The 22,255-nt window shown below is 38.7% G+C and overlaps 1 protein-coding gene across 3 annotated transcripts in view; it reads left to right on the top strand.

The window, feature by feature from the left end:
* LOC134539385 (neogenin) overlaps positions 1-22,255 on the top strand; it is a 118,170-nt gene that overhangs the window by 14,635 nt on the left and 81,280 nt on the right. For all 3 annotated transcript variants that reach the window (XM_063381376.1, XM_063381374.1, XM_063381375.1), the window contains exons 2-7: positions 2,144-2,309; positions 8,471-8,607; positions 8,814-9,101; positions 11,650-11,797; positions 15,193-15,332; positions 19,821-20,096. In XM_063381376.1, the coding sequence (XP_063237446.1) occupies positions 2,144-2,309; positions 8,471-8,607; positions 8,814-9,101; positions 11,650-11,797; positions 15,193-15,332; positions 19,821-20,096 (1,155 nt within the window). The remainder of the gene's footprint in view (positions 1-2,143; positions 2,310-8,470; positions 8,608-8,813; positions 9,102-11,649; positions 11,798-15,192; positions 15,333-19,820; positions 20,097-22,255) is intronic.

The following is a 22,255-nucleotide window of genomic DNA, read 5'->3' as shown; positions in this document are numbered from 1 at the left end:
CCGTTATGACTATTACCAGTCCACACTAATGAAGGATGTTTCCTTCTATTTAAATAGTATTTGAGGCTTAACTTTAAAGCAGTCTTTTTGATTTAGTAAGCATATCATCAGCTTACTATTAAAACCTCTTGAGTCTGAATTTTGATACTGGTGTTTTAGATTACTTTGGTTCATAAATTACTGACGCACAGGTCTGTAAAAACTCCGAAGTCGAATTATGAATGCAATGACATCTATCAGACTTAATTGAAACCTCCTTTATCTCTGAACTCTCGTGTTATAAAATCAATAACTTCTATGTCTTAAAAAATTAATAAATCATTTACACAATGTATTTTCTTTCTTTATAATTAAATATCAGTTTATTATGACATTGTTTTACTGCAGCATATCTGTATTTTACATTATATCCCATACAAAATGTTTTTCGCCTTTCCTGTAAAAACTTGGTATTTGACATAGGAGCTGTTGATAGTAAGCCGACGATATGTATAATTTATCACTGTGCATGCTTTATTACAGATGATGTAAGATTCTAATGATAATGCTGCATCTTGTCCAAGTTGGTAAAACAGTCTGTCTAGTGCTTTAAAAGATGTCACTGTTGCATAGTCTGCACACCTGGTGGTACTTATGCAGCTGTTGCATGAAGGAGAATGTGGAAGAGATATTTTTTAGTTTTAGAATAAATTGACAAGCTAGAGCTGGATTTTTTTTAAACCGTGGCATCCATACTTACAATCTCCACATTGTTTTGTATCTTGTCATGTTTTACTTTGTCATATAGGCATTTCATATGCTGCCAGGGTGCAGTGGGCAAATAAAAATCTCACCCTTTCCACGACCCCTCCCCGTAAATTACTGCTTTCCAAGTTCTAGATTCTTATCTGTGAAATTTTATAGCTTCCGTACAATCGTGTGATTTCTTCGTAAAATGCCACCGAAATTTTTTTAAACTGCATTGAGATAAGCAAGGTTGTGCTGTTTTTTTTCCAAGTGGCCTCATGTCTTATATGAAAATTTAAGTTCTTGTTCTCTTTACATAAAAGCTGACATACTCTTGTGTGCAGTGTGGTAATATATCACAAAAACTACAGTAAATTGTGTTTTCACACTTAAAAAAGTGAGATGTTCATTCAATAAAATAAAAATGGTGGCTTAATTTGGCAGTACCATAAAAGCTCTATAATTTGTGTGTTAGGGAACCAGGAATAAAAAATTTGGTTTTTAAACCAGGAAATGCCTTAGAACCACTGTTCATTTTGTTTACTTTAAATTTTTGACAATTTTTTTTATGGCTTGTTAATGCCCCTCCTGTTATGCTGGTTGGCTAATAGGTGGCTGGAATTGTTTCATGTAACATTTAAAAACACTTGCGCATCTAGGACCGACCCGGGATTCGAACTTAAAACCCCTCGCTCCATGTTTGGCACTTCAAGCAACTGCGTTATCTAGGAGGGTTGACATTTCATCCCATTTATTGTTTAAAACTGTGTAAAAAAAGGGGGTTTTGTCTGTAAAGTCGGTTTACGGACGATAATTTTACGTGATAACGTCATAAAAAACATTGTTGTGTGCTGCCGCTGTCTCTCTTCTACTCGGACGCATCGGCCGACGGAGTTGAAGAGAGATAGATGCGTCACCAGCCGATCGTGCCTCTGTCGCTTGTTCCGCGCTCACACTCGCACGCTCGGCTCAGGCGGAACGTGACAGTGAGTCATGCTTTTTCGTGCGTGCAGCTGGCGTTCATCGATTTATGAGACGTTAACATGTCATAAAACATGAAAGTAAAGAAGAAAACTGGGAGTGAAAAATTTCGTTAGTTAATTGTTCATAGAATATTGTTCATGTTAAGTTTAAACTATTATATATATGTATATATATGTATGTATGTATGTGTGTGTATATATATATATATATGTATATGTATATGCATATGTATATATATATATATGTGTGTGTGTGTGTGTGGTTTTAATATGATAAAGTTCCTGTATCACTAATAAAATTTTTTTTTTAAAGCAATTTGTACCATGTTACGCATGTTAAAATAATGAAGACCTAGGCTAAAGATGAGCGTTTGTGCAGAGCGGGCCTCACGGAGATACGTGGGGCGTGACGGGGGGTGGGCCGGTGCTTGCAGGCTCGGGGCAGCTGCAGTTCAGCCGGGAGCCCGAGGACGCGGTGGTGCCGCTCGGTAGCGACGCCGCGCTGCACTGCACGGTCACCTCGCGCACGGACCGACAGCCCCGGCTGCGCTGGCGCACGGAGGACGGCCAGAGCCTCAGCTTCATCGGCGACCAGCACAGGTGGCTGCACCTGTCTTCGCCCCGGCATGTTCCTGCGTACCCACTCGCTTGCAGATTTTTCCCCGGTGGATCCTGCCTGCATTACTACCGTGCCTGCATTTTCAGCTCGCCAAAAGTCTATCGTTGCGGTCTGGTTTCATTTAAGTGCAGAGTTTTGTGTATTCCAGCAGGTCACGTTTCATATTTCAAATTTTCACACTTGGTATTCCCATTAAAACTATACTGATGTTTGACAATCCAGCTAAGTTGCTAATCCAGCATGGCCGTGTTTCCGATACCTGATGGATTAAAGACCTTTCACTAAGTTAAAATGAATGAATTAGACTGTAACCCCTTAAAATATTTATCTCAAAACAATATATTTTTTTTTCCTTTAATTTTGTTCAGCTATTAGTTACATGGGCGCTGAAAAATTGTATTTAATTTCCAAATTATTACTCGTTATTTGCGACGTACACCCGGAGGGGAAAGGGGGGTACCCAGCCAAGAGAAATTTTAAACTTCGACCAATCTGAGCACAAGTTACTATGCAGAATAATATTCCACAAACTTACTTCGGGGAAATTTACAATTTCCGTACTCTGTCCTGTAACGTTCATGAGAATGTCACTATTGTTATTATATAATCTAAGTACAAATGAAAATCGCCGTGCAGTTACCCACCTGGGGCAGGGTCCACATGGATGGAACGGGGCTGACACTCGTAGGAGCCGGCTGTCCTACCCGAGGGACAGACCTGTCGCTCCGACTAGCCTTCAGAGTGCGTGAGGTGAGATGGGATGAGGTATGTGGCAGTGACGGAATGAATTTATGGGGGGAAAAGGAATATTCTGAGTAAGCCCTGAGGCCACTGCAAAATCCACCACGTTTCCCACATGCGATAAATCTCAGTTGGTCCCCGCCTGGATCAATTCTGGATTGTCTGAGCGGGAGGCAAGTGTTCTGACCACTCACCTAGAATAATCTCAGTATCCCAGCATTGGTAGATAAAGGAATATAGCAAATAAAATATATACAATTATGTCACTACACATAAAAATGTGGCCAACCTGCTGAAAATAAGAAAAAAAAAAATATTTTCAATATTTTTTAAAAATAATTATATAACACATAAATAATACTTAATGAGGCCTAGAGCAAATTATTATTAGAGTACATTGCCATGACTATGAATACAGTCCTATCTGAATATCTATTAGTACAGTACTTTAAATATAAAATACCAAAATATTGAAACAAAAATAAAAAGCAAAGAAAGTTTCTTTAAATTATGTTAAGAGGGCAGAGGTAGTGCAATGTTTCACACCTCGTAGTTTATTCTGCAGCGCTTTTCCTAGACACTTTTTATTTTTACACACTGAAAGTGTATAGAATCATTTTTACAAAAAAAACTTTCCGATAAATGTTATGACTTGTAAATAGTGACGTAACGAACATTTTAAATTCATAAAAAAAAAAATTGTGATCATAAGTGAGATATGCTGGTTTTACAGCTTAATAGTTGTCACATCTCTCATTATTTGAAACATATTTATTAATAAAGTATTGAAAAACATGCTGAGTTTCAGAAGTTTGAGAAAAATGTGACAATTATTAAAAATTAAGGTGTTAAACATTATTAACACTCAGTGGATCGGAGCCTTACTTATGACTATGGTCTGAGAATAAAGAAAGATACTACAATTATATTTGTAACATTATTCTTTACTGGTTTGGAGAGATTTCTTTTTTCATAGTTTCGGAGGACAGAAAATTCATTTACAACAACTATAAAAAAAAGGGCCATTTCAACATTATGTTTTTACGACATTACACAAAATTTATACGATTTATGGTAGTTTCGGTGATCATATGAATTACAGTGCTTCAACGGTAAAATGTGTGTGTGTGTGTGTGTACAAAAAACTAAAAGTAGATGCTTCCCTTGAACAGCAGATGTGTCGGAAGCTCCTGGGAGGCGACGGACCAGGGGATCCCTCAAAAAGATCGGGATACCAGAGAGACAGTTGAATTAGACCGAAACTTGGACCCACTGCATCACAAATAACGCATTGTGATTAATCCCAAGACAAATTTAAATTGCTACGACTCAGAATCTAACTAATCAAAATGTAAAGGGACGTCCGGGTTATATAAAAAAAATCATTCCACTTACCAATTATGTGGGTAGCCAAACGAGTGATCAAGACATGATGAGGAGATGATGAAACACAACAAGGTCCATGCTCAGCCGCGTAGCACAACAAACAGGTAGAAATTGAAAGAAAAAAAATTAGTGAAGACCAGTATACGAAAACAACATATTTTTTTAGTTTTGGGAGTCTATACTGTAGTTTTCTGACTACATCTGGTATTGAAACTTTTCACGCAAAGAGCAGTTCAGACATGAGCGGCGTTCACATGTGATTACGGCGAAGGCTCGGAGGATTCTGCCCGAGATCGGGCCGAGGGCTGAGAGGAGTAGCGGGCCTTGTGTATCATTCTGCCTGGAGGCGAAAGTAGTGCCAGAACGTAGGGACGGGGGTGGGTTTATTGAAGGATTGTCCGTGCAGTGGCGCTCAGTGGTGGAGAAGACAAACTAAACTTAGTAGTGCTGACCGTAGTTTGCAACAATGCTGCTAGGTGGCGCTCAGAGATGCTGTGGTATATCCTACCGCTGGAAGACGAGGTCTAGGCGAGGGCACTGCCTGGTGAGACAAAGCAGAGTTGAAGGGCTTAACTTAAGTTCCGGAGGGCACTGAGAGATAGCGTAGGATGGTGTTGTGGTCGGGGGCCAATGTGTGTGAAGTCAGAAGACCCACGAAAGGGGAATGCTAAGGAGGGGATCTGAACAGGTGGCAGGATCTGGGTTCTGAGAAGCACAGCGAAGATGAAGGGGTGTGGGGAGAATGCTGCCACAGACAGATGTGCAGTGTCTGCCGTGTTCTGGCAGGCCGGCAGAGGATACGCGCTCCCTGACGAAAGATGCTGGCCCCAGCAGATACCTTAGCTGTGTGCAGACGTCTGCAGGCGCTCAAGTGCAGGAGCGTGCTGCTGGTGGCTAGCACGGGAACCATTACACTCGCCCTGCTAAAACAGCTTGGCATGTCCCTGTGATCAGACCCCCTGGTTAAAGTTTAAATTATAATGTCCCTTTAATTATGTAAGGGCCTCTATATACTGATCAAAGTACAAACGGTTGAAATATTCACGGTGCCGAGTGAAATGCCTGAATTTGCGACACATAGCGGAATGAATCCTACCACTGGACTGCTTATCAGATATGAAAATGATATTGATTAAAGTGCGGGCAACTATATATTGCCTTGTACATTTGTTAGCAATGTTTGAATTGCAACATAATCTTCATTAGAATGCAATGATCAGCCATTGGAACATTCTTGTCGACGTTGTGTTGCAATTGTGTGCTGGTGTGCTGAGCCAGCGCGGCAGTGCTCTAGCACACTTGACGTGTCCAGTGCGCGAGCATCTCTTTGCTCTCTTCCAACTGTGATTGAGGGACCTCCCTGCTTCCGTGACTGTAATCCCCTGACGTTCTCCTGTGGGTCAACGTTTAGATCATTGTGTACGTAGTAGACAAGCTGACAGAGTGATCCTTTAGATCTTCCAGAGAGAATGATGAAATATGGGTTAGCATTGAATATGTTGGTTTAAAGTTAGCTGGCATTACTTGAACAGTTGTAATTTAAGTAGAAAGGAAATTTAGTTCCCAGTACTTAAGTTTCCATGCATTTTGTATTTTTAATGTTAAAAATTGCATTACTCAGTATCTTATGTTTCTTTGTGAAAACTCTTTATGGAGTGCTCTACTTCATCACCTGAATGTACATAACACATTACGTGTACATCCTGTATTGCAGTAAATTAACGTTCTGCTTAGTCATTTTTTACTCTACCAAAGATACTGTCACCATATGCCAAAAATTAACTTTGTAAAAGTGAAGTTGGGGTATTTTGTCACACAGTTTTGCACAAAGCTAAAAGGGCGATTAGACCTACAACATCACAGTGGGCTCCGAATCACTTGTGTACCAACTAGGGGCTCTTGAAATGAGTCATTCTGGGGGTTGGGATCAAACCCACAATCCGTCGCCTCATGAGGATTACACATTAGTGAGCTCAGACCAGGGATGGATCTGGTTGAGGGGGGGGGGGGTGTTGTAGGATAGACTGAAAAATTTTGGTAGACTTCAAAAGAGAAATATCAGGGAAATATAAATAATTTACTATACAATAGGTATTAAAATGTTGATTTCAATCATTATCAATAATCATACGGAGTTTTTTAAGAATTTTACGTATATTGTAAAGGGATGCAAAAGATTCATGCATTTATGAAGGTTAAAGTTTAGCCCATCTAGCAAAGAACAAGAATAACATGTAATTTGGCCAAAGACCTTAATATTCATCACATCTGTAGTATAAGTGCATTCATTTTTATATGCTATTTTTTTTCCTTACATGACATGTTGACGTGACAACGTCTAATAAATCGATGAACGCCGGCTGCACGCATGAAAAGTGTCCCGTTATGCACATTGTCCCATTACGCTGTGTCCCGTTACGCTCATTGTACGCTTGCGCCGCATCTATCTCTCTTCCACTCGATTGGAACAACCATCAATTTGACTTTTTCGAGACACATTAAACTTGAAACACTCCCATTCGTTCCCTATTTTTCCTATCATTGTCTTATCCTTAACAGAATAACACAATTGGAAGAAGTTAAATAGCAAACATGTATAAAAGTTATAGTTAAAATAATCTCTTCGTTAAAGTAATAAACATATTTGAATTAATGAGTGCAAATAAAAGTAAATTTATCAATTAGGTAAATTGTAGATTTCATTTCACTCCTTTGTATCCATACAAAATAGTGATAATTCAATAAAAATGATTCAATATTATTCATAAAAGTATGCAATCATTTCATCAATGTTTTGTTATGACGTTGTCACGTTAAACTATCGTCCGTAAACCGACTTTACTCACAACCAATTTTTTTTTTAAATATCTTTTCTGGTTGTTATCTCGGGTTACTCCCATCTATTCCAGCAATGCGTCACCTCTCTTCTAGTGACCCAGTGTTGACGAGACATCACCAGGGTGTCTACAGGTCACGAGTAATGAAGAACTGAAGGACTGGTCATGAAATTGACGGAAAGGTCCCTAAATAGTACAGCAGTGGGGCTGGAAGTCACCAAACTTTATTTTCCAGCAGTCTTTACTAACTTGCATTTTGATTCTTGGCATCTCACTTCAGTTTATAAACATATGCTAATTACAAATATTTGGAGTCTGTCTACTCATTATGTTGTTACCACTCACCACCTGCCGCTAGCTCAAAATTAGGTGATGAGTGAACATACAGGTTGGTAGCAGGTCACAAAGTAATTCATACGCTATGTTCGATGTATTACCTGTTTTTTTTATTTATGTAAAAAATCATAATATATTCAGCACAACAGAACACAAAAAGAAATTAAACTGTACATCCAGAAAAGAATAAAACACGGAGCCATCGCCCGACCACGGCCTGCTCGGCCTGGCATTCAAACAATGACCACTCGGCCTGGTCCTTGGACAATGACTGAATTTACAGCCTTCCTTCCCTTTGTGCGGGCAGTGTCCTGGGCTCGCTGACGTAATTCTCGGCCAATCACGGTGCATGGCAACAGAAACTTCCACGAAGTGCTTACTTCTGTTCCCACGACCCAGCGATTTTGTCTTTCTCTCGCACTCCCGTGACAGTGACTCACACGCCTAGCGTGTGAAACAAAGCCTTGGTCGTGGAAATAACGAAGGAGAATTACGTCAGCATGCCTTCCCACACAAAGAAGCCTGCAAAAAAAAAAAAAAAACTAGAAAAAAAAACTTATGAAATATACAAATAATATTAATAAACCCCGTGAATTACGTTTACAATAACTTCTAAATAGAAAAACTATACATCTAACCTGAAATATGACAAAAATTTTATAATAAATTATTATTACTGGATTGCATGGGGAAGGCTGTAATCTGGGTTATACAATGTGGAAATTATCTCTGACCAGGTTTTAGCTTTGTAGCATATAGATCAACATGTTTCTATGAATTGTAGGGCATTTTATTACTACAGTTGTGCACAAGTATGGTTGTTACACCGGTTGGTTTTGCAGGTCGCAGGCCGCCAATGGCTCGCTGCTGTTCTCGGGTGTGGTGGCCGGCCTGGGGCTGGAGGGGGGCTACCAGTGCGTGGCAGAGCTGGAGGGGATAGGCCTGATCGCCAGCCGCACGGCCCGTCTCGTGATTGCCCGTGAGTGTCCACGTGGGCCGCATAATCCTTCACATCTCTACACAGTTGTTCATAAGCATACGTATTATGGAAATATGGGAATTATTTTTTATCAGTGTTCTACGGTAGCAATGCCACAGTGGTCGCAGCAGTGCGGGTGCTGGAGGAAGGACGTGCATGTGGAAGTGTGGAAGTGTGTCGGAGGAGAGAACACGTGGTTGCAGCAGTGCCGGAGCTGGAGGAGGAGCCCCAGGACCTGGCCCTGCTCCCGGGACAGACGGCCTACTTCAGCTGCCTGCTGGGCGAGCCGGCGGGGGCGGCGGCCGAGGTGCGCTGGCTCAAGGACGGCCGGCCGCTGGCGCCTGATGGGGACCGGGCCGTGCTGCTGCCCTCGGGGGCCCTCGAGGTGGCAGCGGTGCGCCCGGGCGACGAGGGGGAGTACCGCTGCAACGTGACGGGCTTCCCCTCGCCCCTGCTCAGCCGGCCCGCCACCCTGTCCCTCACGTCTGACCAAGGTGAGGCAGTATTCCCCTTTTGGTCTTGTGTTGTCCGTCATTCATCCGTCAATGTCATTCATCCGTCCGTCAACATATTTTCCCAACAATCTGAGAAACTTATTTCAATGTTGTTTACTATTTAGTGTCATGTTTTTGTACGTATTGTGTTTGGGTTTTGTGACCTATGCCCGTGTCCTGTTTAGAGTGACTTGAGTCCTTTTTGCGTGGCGTTTAAGCAGTGCTCAAGATGGCGCCGGTGTGTGTACACTGTTTGTTTCTGTCGGACAGTTCTATCATTAAGTTATTGTAGTTTTATTATCCGTTCAAATTATTGTTACCAAAATGGTTCTCCGGAAGAAAATCATTGAATCAAAGATCATTTGTTCCACACGGGCAGGATATTTACCAGGAACCGTGCATGGTATTTGTGCCATGACTGGTGACGCTGATCTATTGTGATCATGTTTTTCGGTCTCGTGCTATCGCAGTGCTCGTTAATATTTTGTTTAACCATTTTTTTATTTGCCAGCACATTTTGCTGGTTGTCGGAGTGTTTACATGCACATGGAACTTGGTTCAACATGTGCCTCTGATTTCGTGTGCCAACAGCAATGAACAGTTCTGTTAGGTTTGACAATCGTAGTTGTACGAGTTGCCAGTAGTTCAGGTGCTTCAATTTCTGTTTTTGTGCACTAAAGGGCAAAATGAATGATAAGATAAAAGTATTAAAGAGACGTCTGGAGAGTGGGGAAAACAGGTTTATGTCATGCCAATGCACTGGCATTAGGTTAAGAGTGATAATACGATTCGTGAACGTTTATTGTAATGTGTCTTGATTTGTAACAATTACATAACTGTTTTGAAGGCAATCACTTGACTTTGGAAATACTGCATAAAGATGACCTGGATTTTGACAAAATACATTACAATGATCACCTAAATTCTTTCGACAACACTTACTATTGTGTTCAGGCAATATTTGCTGCTACATGTAACAAGAATAAATTGAAAACGGTACAAATTCACCAACTTCACACAACTCGTCCCAAGTCATGCTTCCAACGATTAAACTACCACAGTTCTCAGGAAATCAAACGGAGTGGCTGAACTTTTCGATACCTCAAAGTATGTGGTACTGCCCGATGTCAGCGCGACCTACCGAGGTGTGGCTGGACTGAGTAGAGATCGACTCACACGGGTCAGCTGGTAACAGTATTGGGCTTATGGGAGGACTGAGCCAGCGCTCTGGTGACCTAAGAACTAACTACGCGAACTGGTTACTGTGGGAGGAGACGCCAGAGGGCAGGCGCTCCGCGGGTGATCAATCTTCCAGGGAAGGGATTCACAAAACTGCCGCTAGATGGCATAAGTATGTACTTCATGTACTACAGTGGTGGCCTTGGGGAGAGGCCGACACTGGCCGGGTTGGTGGCCGGTCAAAGACCCGGGGTCGTGTTCCCAGGAAAACCTGGGGGGGGGGGGTTAAAACTGCGGTGCCAGTGGGAACGGTGGTCTACAGGACCCTTAGGCGTGACTGTACTTTGGCGAAGATGATTCGCAATCATGCCAAGGAGTGCTCACGTCAGGCGAGGTCTAGGAACTGCCCTGTTCTGAGAGCTTGCAGGGCCTAGCAGTTCTCGTCATGAATCGGAGGGGAATTACAGGAGACGTCCGTGCACCAAGGCGGGAATAAAAGGATTGCCCTGCTGGGTCATTGAATAGTAGGCACAATCAGATCTAGGGCTGGGAAAATTTGGGGAGACAAGTCTGACAAAGGTTGAATGGGAGTGTACAGGAGGAGGAACAAGTTTAAGTTCATGCAGCAGAGGAATGATTGGAAACATTATTTAATTTGAAAAAAAAAATTCAAATTTGAATTTGTGCCAAAAATACTAGTTGGCGGCACAGTAGCTTTCATAGTTTATGAGTTTTAAGCAGTGTCGAATCCTTAGCGGATGTGACACCCTACTCGAGATTAAAGACATTCATATTCTTGTCAGAAATTCAAGTCAGAATACCTTAAGAACTATGAGGGATTCATTAAGCAATGCAGCTTTTTAGTGTTTATGATTCTATCAAATTTACTTTACTGTGCCAGACTTGTTGACTCCTCCGAACGTTTGTTGTTCAAGGCTTCAGACACAATGCCAATGTGTTTTCCCTTGCTGATGACTGCAGAAATCCTTCCCGTCAAACATGTACCAGGACATTTCACTCTTGATGAACAAAGGTCAATTTGTATAAATACTGCCTTTTTTCAAAATGTTAGTCACGTGAATCTGACGAATGAGTAAATTAATGTATGTGGTACTTAGATGTTTTGAATGCAATTTGTGTCTTTAAACTTTGGTCTCAGTTATGATGTTTTTGTTGGAGTCCAAATAAGTAGATGGTGGAATTAGTTTCTTATAATTTAAGCTGTTATTTTATTGGTGTAAAATGTAGTTCAGTTTGCAAAGTATTCGTGGTTTTGCGGTTCTGTAGAGCTAAGTTTTAGGAACCCTGTCATTGCTTCCACCCTTGAAACGACGTGGTGCTTGGCACTGAGATGCGCGCGGTCTTGCAGGGGTGGACATAATGGCCCCTGAGTTCGTGGCCGTGCCGCGTCCGGCCAGCGTCGTGCAGGGAAGCACAGTCACCCTGGACTGTGCAGCCAATGGGAACCCGGCGCCGCGCATCACCTGGCTCAAGGACGGGGCCACGCTGGACATGTCGTGAGTACCATTCTTCATTTATCAGCGAGGGGACTTTTTAAAGTTTCAACTCTAAAGTTAGACTTGACCAGACACATCCAGTCAAATCTCCACTTTACGACTCTTCGTGAATTCCCGGAAAGTGTATTGTTTTCGAAGGGTTTGTTTATTTTGGTCTGATTCAGACCCATCCTCAAATACTAAACACAGAAGTCGCATGTTTTGCATAGTCAGTGTTTAACCCTCTGTAGAACTAAAATTACATGCTATTTTATTGAAATTCCATTTATTTCAATACAAAGATGTCTTGGTACATTGCCTCGCTCCGTGAAGACAGCCACTTTTTTTAATTGAGATACAGCTACGTGGAAGTTAAAATGGTATTATGTATGCAGCTGTTGATAAACTGTTGATAATTAATGAATGTTTAAAGTAACCATTGTGAATGGTATAATTTAATAGTTTTAACACATTTACCATCATACATATGTGTGAACAATGATGGTGCATAAATGTAAAAACATACTCGGATGCTAGAGCTTCTTTCGTAACTAAAACCTGGGATTGGTCAGGGTATGCTTTCGCTTGAAAATTAGTGTGTTTTACATACTCATACATACCTATGTTCACTAGCATTTTTAACTTTTTTTGTAGTCATGTGCATGTTGAAGCACAAAATAAAGAATTTCTTGTAAAGGAAGTAAAAATGCTTTGTGTTGTTGACAAGAGTTAACTGAACAGAATATGCATGTACTTATTTTGTTACATAGTGGTATTTATGGTCCACTGTAAGCTTAGAGGTTCCACATTTTTATGTGACCTTTATAGTGCAGTTTGTCGAAGTCCAGACAACAATTATGCTAGAGTAAGAATTTGGGCTTCAAATCATGGCTAAGACGACATAATTAGAGAGGATGAAAAATCGTTTTAACGATATAGCCGCGAATAAATGCGACAAACTCGTTTACCAGCGATAAAATGCGATAAACTAACAAACTTGCGAATTTGCGCTACATACTAAACTACCATTGTGTTATTTTGAGCTAGGTACTGGAATTTTTTTTCTCGTCAGAGCACATGTTTTGTTTCCAAGCGGCAACCGGCAAGGCAAGGCTTTGTGTGTTTGCGTGTGTGTGCGTGCATGTGTGCGTGCAGCGATAAGCCAGCGGAAGTCTTCAAGGCCAACCAGTACAGTCTGCAACTTAAGTGCTGTAAACACAACTCGTGTCCCGGGCGATGTGTACAATAAATTAGCGTACCATCTCTTTGCCTGTCACTCACGGTCACGGCCGCTTCTATTTCTGGATATTTTCCTTGTTTCATCCTTCGAAATGCTCGCTTATCTTTCGGCGCCTTCTGGAGTTATGTTTGGCTGCACCAGTCAGTACTTGACATTGGTTGCTGCCGTATCTTATTTTCTCGCTGCCACATTTTTTCCGTTTCATTCAGCATACTTCACAGCTTTCTGTTTGAACTCAGTCGTATAACTTGTTATTTTCCTCATAAACACTACCCGGTAACTGTACTTCCCTTCCCCCCTCGCATTCCTTACGAGCAAAAAAAAAGGTCTCTCCCACCCCTCATCTTCCATCATTCAACATGCCACCCTCAAACTTCCCTTCCCCCCTCGTATTCCGTATTCCTTACGAGCAAAAAAAAAAGTCCTTCACACCCCTCGCCGTCCATCATTCAACAAGCCACCCTCCGCCTCTCCACCCTCCTCCCGCCGTGCGTCACAACAAACCACCCACGTTCATTGGACAAGGAGAACAAGGATGACCGAGAATACCATTGAAACATGTTCAATGCTTTCATTTAATCATTAATTATCATGAACATGATGTGTAATTTTTTTAGTGTGTCAAATTTCTCTGCTACAGTATGTTGTGTTACTAGTGGTCAGAAACAAAAATTTGTATGATTGATTGTCCCATGTAGCTGTATTTGTTATTTGTATTTTGATTCAATTCTTTATTAGTTTATTACTATATGTAATTACAATGTCAGTATTGTTCTATTATATTCCTATATTTTTAAAAAAGCATTTTTTGAACATCACACACTACTGGACTTAAAAAAAATTATAAACGCTAATAAATGCTACAGAACAAAAAATAAATGCTATAAAGTAGCTTTTAAAATGCTATTTTTCATCTTCTCTAATCATAATATATACTACAATGATATAATTAAAAAGAATGATTTCATTTTTAGACTTATCTCTAATTTCAATTAAATTGACAATCTTTGTAAAACTTTTTTATTGTGTCAATATTTGCTAGTCTGAAATTTTTCTTATTTACTTTGTTTTACCTATTGATTTGTAACTACATATATGATGTATTTAAGTTTGGTTTCTGATAGTTTTTAGCATTTTTATTATTTTTTATCAACATAATTTTTGGAAATGTTTGTGTATTTTTATGTTACTTTGTGTTTATTGTTATTTTCTGTGTGATTGTTAAATGTGTATGTGTTATTATCACTGCAGATATATGGTACTCTGCCCTCCTGTATTGCCATTTGCAGATGCTAGGGTGCTGGCAGGGGTGGGAGTCTATGCGTTTGCAGTGATAGCTGTGTCTTTGTGTTGTGTTGTGCCCACCATATAAGTCCAGTGACTGTTGGTGGGAATGTTACAAATTAAAATAAATAAATAAATAAATTAAAAAAAAAATATCATGATTATATATTTGTTAGACCTGTGCGAATATCTGTTTATTTTAGTTTGAATTGAATACAGATATCAAATTATTCGTGAATACGAAATAAAATTATTCGCAAATACGTATGAATATAGAATTCATACGGAAGAATAAGAATTAAAATCTCGCAAAAAATTTTTTTCACTTTGTGTTACAACTTTTGGATAATAGGACAAATAATATCAAAGTGAAAGGTTGGGTTAGTTAAATCAGCTACAATAATTATATGCAAGTTTGTTAAAATATTTAAGTAATGAAATATATAATTGTTTTTAAATTATGCAGTTAATCAAAATGAACCTAACGTAACTTAACGTAACCGACCAACCTTTCATTTTAGTTCCTACTCGCCTTATTGCTAGAGACAGGAAAATTTCGCGGTTTCAATGACCTCCAGGATAGACTCCAATATCCTCTGCACACTCGGGCAAATGCCAATCGTTCATTGGATGCTGACTTGTGAGTCGTCTCGACTGGGTGGCCTGTGATTCGACACTTCTATGAGTGAGGGTCTCTAATTGGCCCTCAGTCCTCCAGATTAACAGTGAACCAATGACAAGAGCAGCACTAAGGTATAATTATTTGAATTTTAGCATAACACGAAATGAACCCGTAAATTTTTCAAGTCTCTACTTATTGCTCAGGCAGGTGGGGGTACGGTGTGTTGGAAGCGAGGGCACGCGAGGGCAGTGAAGGTGTGCTGTGTTCCAGGCCGGGTGGGCCCTACAGGCGGCTGGGGACGGGCAGTCTGCAGATCTCCGACGTGCGGGAGAGCCACGCGGGGACCTACCTCTGCCGTGCCGACAACTCCGACGACTTCATTGATGCCACCGCCAGCCTCGACGTGCAAGGTCCGTGCCCTGCGTCCCCTCTTGACGCTGTGTGCTGGTAATACCTAGCAATGACATCATTGTGTTGCTTTGTGCAACTTTCCATAGAAACCTTTCCATAGAAAAGTTTTGTTCGGACCGTTGCGTGAGGTACAGGGGTACAAAAAATTTTAACCTTGCATTGAGAGGGAACCTGGTCTCGAAACGGGAAACGTCATTGGAATGGTGCTTACGACTCAAAGACTGCCGAATTATCCAGAGAGGCGTCATACATGAAAAAGTTTGTTACAGAAGATGTTTAAATTGTTAGTAAGTTTTGCTAATAGAAGGTTTTTTTTTCTGATGCTCGGGTATTTTTCAAAAATTTGTTTCATTTAGTTCATAAACTGTACATATACATATGTAATAATAATTCTCTGCACCTGCTTCTAAGGTATGTGTACATGCGCCATGGTAATTTCAACTTCTTTAAACTGGCCAACTCATTTTTTTGGTATGAGAATTATCTGAAGCTCAAGGCATTGAGGTTCAAGATATAAAAATTTCAGAGAACGTATTTATAGGAAAAGCTCTTTATACAGCATTTCTTAGTTTGGAAAATTCTGTAATCTGTCACCAATCAGCTGCGTACATTTTAATTTTCTAGGTTGGGGGGGGGGGGGGGGGGGAGGTTATTTTGGTTGGACATTTGAAATCCCATCATGAATAAAGAAATATCTTCAAAATTTATTTAGCAAAGTTTTTTTTTAGTTGTCAACTGGAGATGGCCGAGTGTGAAGATTTTTGAGTTGAGCTGAGTTCAGCAATTATAGCTGCGAGCCAAGTTTTGTCGAGCTTGAATAGTTGCATATTTTAAGGTAGATTTTGAGGAAAGACTACAGTAACCATTACTGTTTATATATATGTCCATATCACATTTTTATAGATGCAATAACTGCCATAATTTTGCATAAATCACTTCCAAACTGATACATAAAAATGGTAATGGAAAATATTGGTTGACTTAATTAATAGGTGTAATCTCACCAAAACAGTAGAAATGGGGAAGGTTTTTTGAAAAAACTGAAAAATCCCTACAACTCCCATAATATGAAAAATTTCACATTCATGTGAAAACCTGTGGCATTATAACTTTTAGGAGTAATACCGAAACATTTTGTCTAAATAAATTTTTGATAGGACCAACTATAACTGCAAGGGGTGGAAAAAACAAGGTTTAGAGGTTTATAATTCCCTTAGTAGACACACTATTGAATTGCTCAAAATCTAATGATTTTTATGTAAAACTTTTGTGTGAAACTATTTTTGATAACAAGAACAATTACTGCAAAGTGTTGAAAAATCATGGATAGAATTAAAAAAATAGTATTAATTTCCGTACCATATACACTTCATTCTTGTTTACTACAAAACCTTAAAATATTATTTACAACTTTCGTCCAAAATAATTTTTTTATATGATCAACCATTACTACAAGGGATGAAAAATAACATGGGTTGAAGGACATATGAATTAATAACTCGCTTAAAAAGTACAATTTTTAGTTCAATTAAATTGTTTTTAAACCTTATAAATATTATCTCAGGCTTTTGTCAGGAACAATTTTTGATACAACAAACTAGTGGTGCACCGATGCGGATACCGATGAATCGTAATCGGCGATTATGGGTACTTACCGATTAATCGTAATCGGCGATTATCTTAACAATTACTTTGCTGATTATCTACGTCCCAGCGTAATTAAGTAGGTTTTTACCGTGTAATATTTTGTTACACATTTTAGGACGAAATACGGTAATATTTGTATATATTACAAAATTCATCTAACTCCGTCATATCAAGATTACAGATATTTCGTTAAGTTTAATTAATCTCATTGCCTCTAACAATAAAAAATACATTTGTCCTACACATTTATTTACGTTTCGTCTTTTGTTCTGTCTTTTGTTTAGTGGCCTTGTACATTACCTATAGCCAGAGACGTAAAATAGATGGCACGCAATCAAAATACCACAAGCAGTTGCAGTGTATTCTATGAGAATTGATCTTGTCGAGTCGTAGTAGCGGTTCAAAATCGTGGTCCCGATACCTTTCAGAGTTTATCACTGCGTTTTACATACTCGTTATGGGCGTCTTTGGTAACATTATCCGTTGTGTTATTTGTATGTGACGTGAAAAGTGAAAAAGTATTTATAATTTTATACATTCAGTCAACATTAATAAAATCACATGTGCTAGAATTGGTTTTGAGTCATTTTTATATAATTATAGCGAGATGGCGACTAGGGAGACTCCAATAAAATTAAAAAATGACATTTTTCCTATAAATGATAACATTAAATTACTTGGATTAGCAATAGACAATAATTTGTCTTGGAAAACACATATCACAAATTTATGTAGCAGACTAAGCTCATTATGTTATGCTTTTAATGCTCTTAGGAAAACATGTACTCATGATACAGTAAGAACAATGTATTTTGCTAATGTTAATTCTATTATCAGCTATGGGGTTATATTTTGGGGGGCATCTAGCTATTGGAAAAATGTATTCATTTTGCAAAAAAAAATTATACGGATAATTCAAAACGTTAAATCTTCAATTACATGTAAACCCCATTTTGAATACCTAAAAATTCTTACTGTGCCAAGTTTATATATATATCAAACAATAATTTTTGGGTTAACAAACATTAAGTTTCCCATAATAATGATATTCACTTTTATTACACTCGAAAAAAGGCTGATATATATTTTAAATCTCATCGAACAACATTATATGAAAAGAATCCTTATTTTTCAGCAGCAAAATTAATAAACAAACTTCCTAAAGATCTTCAATTTTCTTTTAAAATAAATAAATTTCCAGTTTTCAAAGAAAGTTTAAAACAATTTCTTATTAAGAAAGCCTATTACAGTGTGGATGAATACCTAATATCTTCTCTTAATTGTGATTAATGTATAGATACTTATTAATTGTCTTGTCAATTTTATTATCTTATTGTGTATTTTTGTTTTATATTTATTAGCTATTACATAATATGTCCTTTTTATACTTTGTGTGATGTTTATTATATTGTTTGTTATGATTTTTATCATTTATAATATTGTAATCAATTGACAACTCCTATTTCACCTTGTGAGTGTATAAAACAGGAAGATAATAAATAAATAAATAAATAAAGTGAAGTGCGGAAACATTTTTATATAAACTCAAGTGAACAAAATATAGCAACATGTTTACATTGTTAAACGGTAATTTCTCGATGCAACCTTATGTGATAGTCGATAATAATGCTAGTTTTCCGCAACAAAAACTTACCCATTGTAAATTACAATTATTAGACTGTAGTTCAAGTTGTTTACAATAACAAATATAAGTTAATTTAATTTACTCTTTGCAATGACTTAGGAGTGTATTTCATATATTTATATACTGTTATTATAACTGTATTCTCAATTTTACCTACTCTTGTAATTAAATTCACATGGGAATAAAAAATTTTGTGTGCATTATTACACTTAAAAAAATTATTTCATTATAATCGGTAACTGAATCGGTATCTGCCGATTATTGCTCTCATAATCGGTAATCGAATCGGTAATCGGTAAAGCCATATTGGTGCACCACTACAACAAACCATTGCTGCAAAGTGTGGAACAGGGGTTAAAGGACTAGAAAATTCATATCTCCCTCAGTAAGCTACCGTGTTTTATCACATAATCGTCACACATTTTATACTTAACTCAAATTTGAAAAGCAAGGGTGTGATTTTTATTCAATTTTTTTTTTAGATAAAGTTATTCATAAAAACAAAACCCATTCATGGAAAGTACGTTTATTTAAAAAGTAGAGAATACGAAAACATGCCGAAAAATTTAAATTAATAAGTCATGCAACAAAAACCTTTCTTCAACTTTAAATAGAAAAAAAAGTGAATGCGAGCCTGAACTAACGCATAACTATCGTTGTAGTACACACCATAAAAGAGTGTGAGCCATCAAATATATTTAACTCAGCACTCGACATAGAGTGCGCATTGCATGCAATCGGCAAGATATCAGTAGCGATATTCAACTACGTATGTGCGCTCTATACGGGAAGCAACATAACCAAACATGAATGATGCCAACCAGCGCTGGCTACATTTTTATAAGCGGTACACCGCGGCGACGCAGACGAAAAGATATAGGTTATAACTTTTAGAAACGTCTTTAAAAGAAAATTTACACATCAGACAGCTTCGTATTTCCATTAATTAAGTAAGTGGTAATGTCCTAATAAATATTTGACTTCTACTTTAAAATACATAGTTTTATACGGAAAAGATACCTACACAAAACGCTTGGAATCTAATAGCAGGACGAAAAACATCATGCAATGTTTAGGAGAGAAGTTTTTTTTATCAGAATTGTGACGCCCTAAAATACGTGTGGGAGGATTGTGCGACAAAACAGGGTACGTGTTGTGAGGACCGTGATGAGTGGGGGCGGGTGTGCGGGCGCAGTGCCCCCCTGGTTCGTACGGCGGCCGGCGGACGTGGCGGGCATGGCGGGGGGCGACGCGGAGCTGCAGTGCGAGGCGCGCGGCCGGCCGGAGCCCCGGGTCGGCTGGCTCAAGGACGGGGACCGCCTCACGCCCAACGACTACATGCAGCTGGTGGGCGGCCACAACCTGCGCATCCTGGGGCTGCTGGAGCAGGACGCCGGCATGTTCCAGTGCGTGGCCGCCAGCCCCGCGGGCAGCGTGCAGGCGCCCGCCCGCCTCTCCGTGCTGCTGCCAGGTACCTGTGCAGCTTCTTTTACTCACTTGCACGTGTACAGTAAGTTTTTTCCTCATTTCGAACATCACAAGTGTCCAAAATATTACTAGGAAGTACCAAAATTCTGCTTTGAAAAGGTTAGGAAAGTGGGATGGGGTGCTTTCCAAAACAAGAAATACATTTTTTCGACAGTGATTACAACCTCAAAGTTGTACGTTTTGTCAAACAGATGAACGCTGTGTAGCAGCACACTAAAATAGGTTCTGCACGGAGAATGTGCGATGGTACTAAATGTAGAATGACGAGTGGATGATAGTGATTCTGTTGTGGGGGAAAAGGAAAAAGAAATTTTTAATTTTTGTTGTGGGATATATCTAGGTATATGCGATAGAGGTCATGTTGTTTTCGGTAGACCTGTGCTAATATTGGTTTTATAGTTATAATTAAATACAAATTCGAATACCAAATTATTCTTGGATATGAATATTGAATATAAGAATTGTAATCTCACTAAAAGTAGTTTTCACATCATGTAACACATACATACATACGGAAAGATTAAGGTAAATTTGCAAGGTAGTGGCTTCTATTAAATTAGACAAGATTGGTTAGGTTAAGTCAGCTTTAATAATTATATGTAAAATATGTGTTAAAATATTTAAATTTGAAAGAAAAAATGTATTTTTTATTTTGCAGCTAATTTAATACAACCTTTGAATATATATACTGTATAGAAGTCGCGAGTGGATAGGATTTACTCTACGTTTTTGAGAATCGTATGATGAGCAGCTTGGGAACTTCACCGCTGCAGTGCGCTGTCGTAACGCCCTGAATCGTCTTAGTTGTTATTTACACGTTAGAGCGCAGCGCTGTCGCCTGCTGTCATACCCCGCACCCCTCATCCATCATTCACTGCAGCTCAACGTCGTTCAACGGGAGGGGGAAGGGGTGTTTGAAGAGTTCGACACTTGTCCGCTTGGGACCACCACAAGTCGATGCCCTAGAGATGGTGGCGATTGCGGCGGTGAATTAACCAACTACCTCAAAACCGTATTAGAAATATTAACCTGGGCTGGCGACTTCTATACAGTATATATATTCAAAGATACAACTCAGTACAACTAAACTTTCACTTAGGTTTTGTTCGTCTTTATTTCCCAGAACCAGTTACGTTACATACTAATAATAATAATAATAAAAAAATGTTCACAAACTACAAAATCCATTTAATTAAAAATAAATAAATTGGTTTTAAAAGCTGTAATCATGAAATAATGATTGAATGAGCTCATATTTACATATTTAAACCCAGTTTAATCATGCATTTTTGTTGTGAATGGTAGCCAAATAAACTGGATTTTAGTTCAGCAATATTAAAATATATTTTTGTTAATTTCCTCGTAATCTCGCCATTATTTCAGTTTTTTGAGTAGGAATGTCTTATTTCATCATGATTCATACAGCAACTAAGCTGCTTCTGTGTCGCATTGTGTTAGCTCGGTTGTGAATCTTGATTTTTACGCTGTTGTAACTATGGCTTTCACTGCTTTTAATGGGTATCACAGTTGAGTGTGCGTGTTTTGTGTTGTAGTCAATGTTTCTTAATGTTTGCTTTTCCCCAATACTGGTCGTTTAACAAAAGGAATTCAAATATTAGTTTGTTTTCAGGTTTGATCGGGCATTAATATGCAGTGTTTTGAATTGTTCATACAATTTTTTCTGCTACTGCTTTGCGAGACAGTACTGAAGTAACTTTTAATACTTGTTGCATGTTTAGAATGCTGAGTATTGTTTATGTTTATTTATATTCAGTTCAATTAAAACATCTAAAATGTGTATTTATTTCACACAAATGACTTAACCTAAACTGTGAACATTGATATACGACTAACTCGTGAGTTATGCTATGTCAAATATTCATAAGCAAACAAATATTCATTATTTTTGAAGTGATTGCATTTGAGGTTGAATAGAATACAAATTATAAACTTTTTTTTCGTGTTTTAAAAATTTGAATATTCCTACAGGCCTAGTATTCGGATAAATACAGTACATTGAAACTTCATTAATGCAAACCCGAGGGGACAGAAATGTACCCACTTTGTAATAATGAGGTTTGTAATAACCATACTTCCCCACGTTGCAAGTACATAATTTGAACATTATGTCAAAACAAAAGA

Source organism: Bacillus rossius, chromosome 15 (genome assembly GCF_032445375.1).
Source record: "Bacillus rossius redtenbacheri isolate Brsri chromosome 15, Brsri_v3, whole genome shotgun sequence".
NCBI lineage: Eukaryota > Metazoa > Arthropoda > Insecta > Phasmatodea > Bacillidae > Bacillus > Bacillus rossius.
The sequence above is the reverse complement of the archived record's forward strand: the minus strand, read 5'-3'. Positions and strand labels throughout refer to the sequence as shown.